The 9,818-nt window shown below is 47.0% G+C and overlaps 1 protein-coding gene across 1 annotated transcript; it reads right to left on the bottom strand.

The window, feature by feature from the left end:
• Positions 1-533: 533 nt before the first annotated feature.
• On the bottom strand, positions 534-9,321 carry MTHFR (methylenetetrahydrofolate reductase). Its single transcript, XM_082493390.1, has 11 exons — positions 8,963-9,321; positions 7,632-7,870; positions 7,211-7,321; positions 6,828-7,021; positions 6,118-6,368; positions 5,224-5,358; positions 4,736-4,916; positions 4,173-4,355; positions 2,650-2,751; positions 2,286-2,405; positions 534-1,753 (listed from the first exon to the last, which is right to left on the bottom strand). The coding sequence occupies exons 1-11, from the start codon at positions 9,202-9,204 to the stop codon at positions 1,556-1,558; spliced, it is 1,956 nt and encodes a 651-aa protein (XP_082349516.1). The 5' UTR covers positions 9,205-9,321; the 3' UTR covers positions 534-1,555.
• Between the last annotated feature and the right edge of the window lie 497 nt (positions 9,322-9,818).

Genomic DNA, 9,818 nt, shown 5'->3' with positions numbered 1-9,818 from the left:
GCTCACAGCATGGCAGGGATCTCAAAATCCCACTGGGAACTGCCCCAAGGTCTTGTTTTCCTAGCCTGTGGTAGCTTTGCAGGATTGCTAAATACACAAAGCAGCCGGTGTAGCTCCCCCAACCCCTTATTTCAATGCTGTTGAGCCTAAGGCTATTAAGAGTCATTAAATCAGGAAAGATAGGCTATCTTTCCTTACAGGCTCTGGAAAAAGGACCACCCCAACTCCTGTGACCTTGCAGAACCAAGCCAAAGGTTATAGCTGGTTGCTCTTGGTAAATTGTAGGATTTAAGCTTTCTTTACTCTACTATGGAACTTTGTCCATAATTTACTTAGGATGTGTTTTGCAAGTGAAGGCAGAACTGCACCATAAACAATTTGTTTTCTTAAAACTTCATATGCCAGACTGATTAGTTTGCCAACATGAGTCTTTGCTACCTACAATAGTGTGACTTATACAAATGTCTCGTACTATTTTATTGTACTTCATCTTGTGAAAAATGGGTTTCAGTCCAAATGAAATAGGCGCAGAGTCCTCTATGAAGCACACTTTTATTTATGTTCTTGCAAGAGTGGGTGACCCAGCAAGTAGGCACCACTTTGGCTCATGAAGCACACCTTTTTATTTCCCTATACCGACCAAATTTCCCTCCCCTGTTTCCCCATGGGTTAGGTACTCCTGGGTTCACAGCCTATCCGAAGCACCGGATGTCCTGCCTATGTTTACTTCTACTCATGCTCTACCCAGAGGACTTACTCGACTTGTTTATTTCTTTCCTTTTTTGGTAAAGTTGCTCAACCTTATCAGCCTTAGTTAAATGTTTGACTGTTCATCTTACCACTAATCCAGTATGATTATCCTTTGTCTGTGTGATAAGAGCTGCTGTTATACAAGCCTTTGCTGCGGCCTTTGTCTAGTCATTTCCTTGCCACAGTCATCTCTGATGGAAAACAGCTTTTCTCTGTTGCAAAAACAACTCTCTCTTACAATCTAAGAAATAGCGTGATTCTTACTAAAAAGAAAGAAAGGAAATATAATAAAAGGAGAAAAGTTAGGGAGAAAACTTGAACCTTCTGGACTGAGTGCAAAAGAGCCTGATATGATCAGTTATGAAGAAATACATCTTACGAGTGCAATGTAAAAGCACCTTCAGGGTTGGTAACTGCTGAAATAGCGTCCTTGCGTAGGCACTGCTGACAGGAGTGTTTCTGCCCCCAAGGTGGCATTTCTGGCATAAGAAAGTTATCAGAATCCCACTGAGTTTTATCACATTAATGCACAAGAGTTCTCCTGTTACTGTAATCAACATAGCCATGATTAGCACCTCTTCATCCTGCAGAGCTGAGGTTCAGGTAGTTCTGGCTATTGTTCAGCAAGAAAGGGTCAGGGAGCCTTTCTGTTGGGGACAGAAAAGCATGTAGTGTGAGTAGATCAGAGAACTAGCCTGGTCGCTGGGTGTAGGAGTGTGTGGTCCACCATCAGCACAGGAGCTGCTTTTTCTCTCTTGGCAGTCAGTGGACGGAAAGAAGTAGTAAGAGTTTAAAAGAGGAATTTTCACTGCTGAGTTGCGGAGTTCAATAGCTCAAAAGTATCATCCACAACCTGCCAGAGGCAGTTTTCAAGTGGGAAGTCATTGTCCACCAGGTTGACCAAGTAGTAGTTGTCATGGATGTACTGGATGATCATGCGAGAGGGTGACTCCTCTTCATAGAGCTTGGCCCATTGCTCAATCCACAGTGCAAAGGCCTCATCCTGTCATGGAAAAGAAAGTGTTGGCAGTGGTTGGCACGTGTTACCGATCTGCATTTTCATATTACCTTATTTAGGACAACCAGCCACATGCCTGGCCAGCCTGGGGATAGTTTTCTCTCAGTAAAAATTGCAAGAGCTGAGCAAGGAGCCTCGTGCTTTCCAATCAGTGGGAAGTGCTCTGAACACAAGTGTTCAGAGCTGAAAGGAGGCACGTTTGCAGTAAAATGGCTCAATACTGCCCCTGTGCGTGTAAGAGGGGAGGGAGACCTACTGCCCAGAGCTCTAGGGGCCAGTACAGGGACAGTGGTAGCTCCCAAGCCTCCAGTTACTGGGTACTTGGTGTCTGTGAAGAGCTATTGCTGGACCAAAGTTTTCCTTACACTTAGGGAGCAGGAGCAGCAATATCTGGACCTCTGCAAGCTAATACCACAACAGTATTCAATTGCAAAAAGTGTCAGAGACTAAAAACAAACCTGACACTCTGAACTTACAGGTCATCACAGCAATGTATCCAGCAGGAGGGAGGACTCACCTTCCAGGACAGGAAGCTTACAGGATCCACTACAGTGGGCTGGATGATCTCTCTGGCTGGGAAGATGCCCCAGGTGACCGCATTGGGTTGCAGATCTGGAGCATTGGTGATATTCTGGCCCTGCCAAAGGAAGGAAAACCTTGATGGAGCAACTGCTGGAGGAAGGATTGAGTGAGTTGGAACAACTGCATTTACCCTCTCCTTGTTAAGAGGTCAGACAGCAGCTGCACATCACAACTGACTTGTTCCACTTTCCCTTCTCTTCATCAGCCCCACTTTGTCCCACTTTGTTCATAGTGATACCTGAATATTTGTCTGTCTCTCAAGGTGGTGAAAGGAGAGCATCCTGTAAACAACAGCCTACCTTGACATTGACGATGTGGTAGTTCACTCGCAACTCATACTTCTTCAGCACTTTGAGCAGTGCTGTGACAATCTCACTGGAGGTGAAGAACTCTAGGTATGCCTGCAGGGGTGGAGAAGGGGAAAGAGAGTAAGAGCCTTTACTCGTGGCAGGGCTGGGACACATACAGGCAATGAAGAGAACAGCTTTACAGTCTGTGCTGCTTGGAAACCAGGCAGCTTAAGACTTGTATGTGTATTCCTGGAAACATGTACTATAGAGGAGGCTTGATCAAAGGGCAGAGCAAATTAGCATGAGAGCTAGGGAAAAAAAGTAATTGGGGAGAGCAGAGGTAACAGCCCAGGAGCAGCCAGCTCAGGAAAGCTACAACCTTCCTGTTTTGCATCCGTGTACACAGACAGGCTGGAATAAGCTCCACACAGCATAGCCACAACTGCTGTGCCTGGGAAGCACTCTGTGTCAGAGCAGAGTGCTCACCCTCTGTTCTACCCTATGAACGGTGGTGTCCTGCCAAGGCAACCCAGTCTGGAAGGAGCAGAGGTCAGGGGTCTCAGATGGGCTATCCCAAGCACCTTACCATTCCCTGTCCTCATCTTTTGTTCACAATTCTCCCTGTGTGCTTATACAACCTAACTCTGTACTTGCTCCATCTACTGCTGCTCTGTGCTTGGCTGCTCCCAACAACTGCTTCCCCTCCCCCCATTTCCTGGCTATTGTGTGAGATGATGGATTTCCCCTCACCTCGGGGGAATTTTTTCCATTGAAAACATAACTGCATTTGCCATCTGCTGGTCTCGTGGCTTTAGCGGTTTGGATCCCTTTTGAACAAGGATGCTTTGTTTCCTAGTATGAGCCACTTGCTTGGCATTTACCTTGATGGGAGATTCCTATCACAGCCATTAGTGGCAAGGCTCTAGGGTGTGGAAATGCTTGACAGTAGGAGGCAGGCATGGGAGATAAGACTGCTTGCAGGCCAGAGAAGGAACCCGGCAGCTGTCTGAACAGCACAGCAATAGTGCTGTGGCATGGGGGCAACTGGTGGAGGACTCTGCCTTAGAGAAGGACCAATAGGGGAACTTTTAAATGCCCAGTTATTACCATTAGAAGCTGGGTGGTAGAGATACTACCTCATTGATTCCCATTTTATGAAAAAAAAATGGGCATTTCCTGCATCACTGAATGGGATCAGATGCAGTAGGCAGGCATGTGTTTCTATCTAAAACTTCATAGCCCTGCTTTAGGAAGAAGTTACTAACAATTGCTTGCTGAGAGTAAAAACAAGAAACTCGATAGATGTTCAATAGATGTTTTGAGGTGGGGGAAAACAGCAATGAAGTAAGCCATAGAGATGACATAGTCCGTCTCTTAAGACACCAAAGGAGCTTTGACTTATCTCAGCAAGAAGGCATTAAGATAATGAGCAGGCAGAAGGATTATCTGGGTGAAAGCCTAGGACCTCCCTACCTAACAGAGACCAAAGTGGGTCATAACTCTTTACTGCTTAGTCCAGAGTTGCACAGTACCTTTTGGAAGACATAACCCCCACTGGGCCCCCAGCCTACAATGGGGTCTGTGGATGGTTTGCCATTGATATTTGGCTGGGAGTTGATGGTCAGGATTCCTCGTCTGTTAACCTTCTCCAGCTGCTCCTTCAGAAGGTTGGTTTCAGTAGCAAGAGGATCGTCATTCCAAGGCATACACGTAACCTACCATGAGGAGAAAATGGTTCACAACAGATGTAACAACCCTTTCATTACCATCTGGATGGTGAAGGATCTCAGAGATGTGCCCTAATGGTCTCAAACACACCTGCTCCAGGACGGAATTCCCAGGTTTGGTTCAAGGGACAGGATATTCTCAACTCCAAGAACGACTGCTGAAGTCTATTGCTACTGGTCCTGTCATACTGTAGCAGCTTTCCTTTTATGTTGAGCCCTAACTCTGTTGGATTCCCTTCACCCACTATCTCAGCAAGTCCTTTTGGATAGGGAAGTGCCAGTTCTTGTTTAGAAGAACATTGTGGTCCCAGGAAATATGCACTACTGTCTGTGCCACACTGACCATCCCTTCCTAGGCCATCACTCACCTTGTGCCCATTCTTGTTGGGTTCTCCGGTGATGTAACATGTGAACACCTCAAAGACACTTTCCTCACCAGTCAGTTCTTCTCCCCACATCTTCAGGAGCTCTTCCCGGGGAGACTTGCTCTTCAGGTAGAAGAGGTAATAGTCCTTCAGTTCCCCAAAGGCTGGAGAGGAGGAGTTACCCCTGTAAGGGCAGCAGGCACAGGATTAACAGACTGCTGAGGAAGATGAGCTGATTTGGTGATGCACAGAGACAGCCACCCAGGAAGAGAAGTATATAATGAAATCCACCTAAAAGACCAAAAGCCTCAACATCTTAATGTCATTCTCCTCATCTCATTCAAATCCAAGCAACTGGGGACCACTTTAAGAAGCCACCTGTTTTGTCAAGCCCAAAGCATGCCCAGGACACCCACTAATGACAGAGACTAACTGGAGCAGGTTTTCATACCACACCTCTACCTCAGTGCCATTGCAGGCTGACAGCTTACCATCGGCCATTGGGGAAATCGTCCCATTCTTGGGTTCGATAGATGTAACTCTTTGGCCTGGAGGCCCAGAAGATTGGCCGAACATCTTCAACTCTTCTCTTGGGGTGAGCGCTGACTGCCCAGGGCAGAGGCCGCCTGCATAGGAGGAGCAGACATTAACACAGTTCCTCTGCTGACTTTCCACTAGAGGCTGGAAGACCTTCCCCTGGAGAACTTTGCCTCTGGGAAGAGCAAGTAACAGGGGCTGAGAAGACTTCTATTTGTCATGAAGTAGGACAGAAAACTCTTCTTCCTTTGTGGAAAATCTTTTCCCACTCAGTTCCCTCAAAGGATGCTCAGTAGGTGTCTATTAAATAGGTAAGTACAGGACTGACACCTGAAATTGGATAGAGGTAAGGGAAAAGGACTGCGTGAAGCTATTTTTAACAAGACAAAACAGCTATCTATTTTCCTTTCCTTCCTCTTGTCTATGCTGAAGCCTGTGGACTCAGAGAAAAGTCCACATTCCCTTTATCAGCACAGAACCCTAGAAATCCACAGCAGGAGCTTACATAGCACCTAGCCTGTTAAGAGGGGTTGTGACAGACCTCCAAAACCATGTTTCTTCCAAGTGGCAGTGGCAGTGTAGGTTTTTAAAGTTGCAGAACAGGCTACATTAAAGCCACTTGACTAAAATGAATTCTCCTTCAGCTGTCCCTTCTGTTCCTCCCAGCTTTTGTCAGAGACCTGCAAGAAGGGTGAACTTCTACATGCAGAAAGGTGCTAAAATAAAAAAAGAAGAAAAAAAAAAAAAAGCAGAGGAGAGGTGCCAACCCCTCCATTGTTTGAACCTTTAGTAGATGGGATGGACGGATGTGAAAGAGGAACTAACAGAAGCCAGCGTATTCTGCTCACCTTGGATCCTCCTTCCATATGCCCAGGCGCTTAAGGACTTCAGTAGTAGCCACTTCCCGATTAAGGGTGTAAAAATGGAGCCCATGCACCATTCCACTATCCAACAGCTCCCGGCACATGGACACTGCCAGCTCCACCCCATAGTTCCGGATAGCTGCGTCATTGTCCTTGATGGGTTCAATCACATCTTTGATTTCTTGAGGCACTTCCAACTTGGAGAGCTTCACCAGCTGGCGCAGGGAGTGGTAGCCCTGGATGAGGATGCAGGGGATTTTCATTTTTCCAACATCCCAGTAACATAGGTACTTGATCTCAATTTTGTGGCAGGAGATTTAGAATTTGGGCTCCTGGATTCTACTCCTAAGCCCCATCTCTAGGATGGTAACACAGTCCTGGTCACGTCACTTTAGGTGATTTCTTCCCATTTCTTTACTTGTTGCCTGAACCCAGCATGCTGACAGTGATGACTAACACCTTAGGATTGGTAGGCCATTGTCCTTTTTGCCATATGGGCACAGAAAGCCTTTTAAGCTTATTACTACAAGCCTAAGAAGTTAATTTGGCAAGCTACCTACAGATGTATCACATGTTTAGCACTCTCACTTCCCAGAAATTTTGTGGAGGATATTTACAGACCTATCTCAGGCCCTGACCCACAAACACATCCTGGACCCTTATTCCCTCCCCAAACCAGAATTACTGGATTTCACCTGTATGGGGAAGATGCCAGGAATAATGGGGCAGGTGATGCCAATGGCTTGACAGTCCTTCATGAACTTGAGAAAGGTTTCTGACCGGAAGAAAAGCTGCGTAATGATGAAGTCTGCCCCAGCAAAGACTTTCTCCTTCAGGTGCCTCAAGTCTGCCTCATAGCTCTCTGCTTCAGGATGACCCTTGGGGTAGCCTTTGGGGGTTGAAAAATAGTAATAAAAAAACAAACAAACAAACCCTGGTGGTCAGGATAACACACTAGAAGTTAGAAAGTAGCCAATGTGATTATGCTGTCATATACAGCCCATGTCCAGAGGAGGACTGCTGAGCTGATTTCCCCATCTCAGACCCTACCCCACATTCTGCAATGAAAGACGTTTACCTGCCACACAGATGTCAAAATAATCATCAAATTCATTGCGAATGTGCTTAACCAGGTCAACAGCATAGTTGAAGCCATGTACTTCTTCCTCCCACTCCTCACCAGCAGGATCTGAAAAGAGAACAAATCCACAGCTCTCCAACTGTTTGCTGGACTCGGATCTGCTAGTGCTGTAAAAACATCTGCTATCAAAAAGAAGACAAGATGAAACCTCCAAGTTTGCAGTTTTTCCCATGGACTGCTTTTGTCTACCCTTGAGCTGGAAGGACTGCTAACAAAGGGATCAGGTGAAACGCAGTCTCAACTTTTGATTCCTGCAGCATGAGGAGCCTCTAAATCTCATTTCTCAATTTTTACCCTGGAATTGAATGCAACAGCAATACAACCTCAGCCCTATGCATCATAGGACAAAAGGACTCACCTCCCCGCAGTGCCATGATGTTCTTCAATCCAAGTCGCTTGGCCTTCTGCAGATGCCCTGTGATGTCATCCTTGGTCTGATTGCAGCATGTCATGTGCAGGATGGTCTCCAGGCCACAGTAGTTGACTGCTGTGTTGGCAATAATCATGGAAGAGGTTTCCTTGTCAGATCCTGGGTCCCCTGCAGGGTGCCACGTCACATCAATGAAGAGTGGACCACCTGCTCCCATGCGGTCAAACCTGTGGATTTTAGAGCTGTGTTATCCTACCAGGTCACCAACTCCCCTCTCTGTGTCTGGGATACCTTGCTGCTGGAATGCCAGCAACAGGCAGAGAGCGCCTGGATGACAGCAGCAGGAGAGACCAAGAAAATTGTTGAACTTGTAGTTTAGCAAGTGGCCGATGTAAATAAGGAAAATCATCCTTTAAGGCTGTGTGAGGAAGAGCTCACGATCTCTTTGAAGAAGAGGCAACTTAAGTGTTCTCTGCAGAATAAACTTCCTCCCACCATGCTCAATTACACTGATATGTCTTCCGATAGCCAGCAATGCAAGTCCCATTCCTTTTGAGATGGGAGACTATGCTGCAGCCCCCTGTTACAGCTTTAACTGTAGAGGCCACAAATATGAAAAGGTGGACCAGATCTCTGTTGTGTTCCCAAGGCTGCCTAACAGAAGAAACAAAGGCTCCCCTAACTCATCTCTCTTCTGCTCTGGGTTGGAACAGGCCCTTCTGTTTAAAGTAAACCTGGCACTGGCATACAGCAGTTACAAAAAGTTATGAAACTGCCTCTTCTCCTCCAGGTGAGTACACAGTGGCTCCTGGGGCTCCCTGCTAGGTGCCAGGATAACCTTTAGCTTGGGACAGCTATCTCAGAGGCTAAAACTGTAGTCCTCAGTGATAGAGGCACAAACCATAGTGGCTGGATGATTCTGAAAACAAGTGGAAGTCTTTGTTCCAGAGACTTGGGCACACTGTCTATCAATTAGTATTCTCTGCTTTTCATAGGTGATTTCTGCTCTGTTGTCCCCCAGCACTCTGCTTCAGCCTCAGAGCATAACAGTGGGGTTGCTCCATCTTCACAGAGCATGGGAGAGGGGAAACTGGCCCCACCATGTAACCCCACCATGACACTTAACTCTTCAGGGCCTCCAAGGAAGACAAGTTACCTGGTGTCCATTACCCTCCTCAGCAGGAAAGCACAGCCCCATTACCTGCTTCATCACCTGGAAGGGGAGACAGAGCATGGGGCAGAGCCTGCCTCATTAGCTATTTCCCAGCCCTCCACCAAAGACACTTCATTTCTCCCCTCTCCCACCCTGCAGCCCTCACCTGGAGATGAGATTGACAGCAGCATTGGCTGTGCGTGGAGGGAAGAACTCCAAGGAGAACCACTTGTCTCCAGAGTCCTGCCGTCGGCGCATCTTTTCCCGCAGTCGCTCATGACGGTCAGCATCAAGGACAGGGGTGGAACAACGTGAGCTGTCCTTGGAGCTCTCGCTCCCACTACTGCTGCCACCATCAGATTTAGAGCTGGAACTGGCACTGCAGGTATGCTGGGTCTCATTGACCATGGTGAGCTCTCTGGAGAAGGGGAACAGAAGGAGCACAGTGGGTAAAAGACAGGGGATAGATCTCAGCAAGAAGCAGCTATGGCTGGGGTGAGCAGCAGATGATGAAAAAGAGCCTGTGCCAAGATCCTACATTAATCATCATCAAGCAGTCCCTTGTGCCAGCCCTCACTCTAAGCTGTAGTGGGAGTTCTGGTGAAAACACAATAAAAAGCGTGTGTTTAGATAGTGCCGAGAGGAGTAACGCAATAGATGGCTTCATGCCACTTTGATGCAGCTCTTCTGTGCCTGCTGGGTCAAGTTTGGCTCTCAGAAGAGTCAGGTCAACATCACTTTTGCCCTGACTACAACTGAGCAAGCCATGATACCCACATGCATCAAGTCAGGGCCTCTTTGATCTTGTGGCCTTGGGCTGGACATGCCAGATTTTTTTTTTCCTCCTACAGCAGCTGCTTCTTGGACTGTATCCATCTTCAGAGTTTCCATTCTGTTTTTTCCCAAAAGGCAGTGCTGCTTTATAGTGTAGGTAGGAGAGCAAGTACACAAGAATGCACAAGCTCTTCTTATGCCAGAAAAAAGTGAAGAATCCCCTCTGATCATGCCATCCCCACAAATAC

Source organism: Vanellus vanellus, assembly GCF_965231255.1.
Source record: "Vanellus vanellus genome assembly, chromosome: 20".
Lineage (NCBI taxonomy): Eukaryota > Metazoa > Chordata > Aves > Charadriiformes > Charadriidae > Vanellus > Vanellus vanellus.
This window is presented reverse-complemented; position numbering and strand designations above follow the sequence as displayed.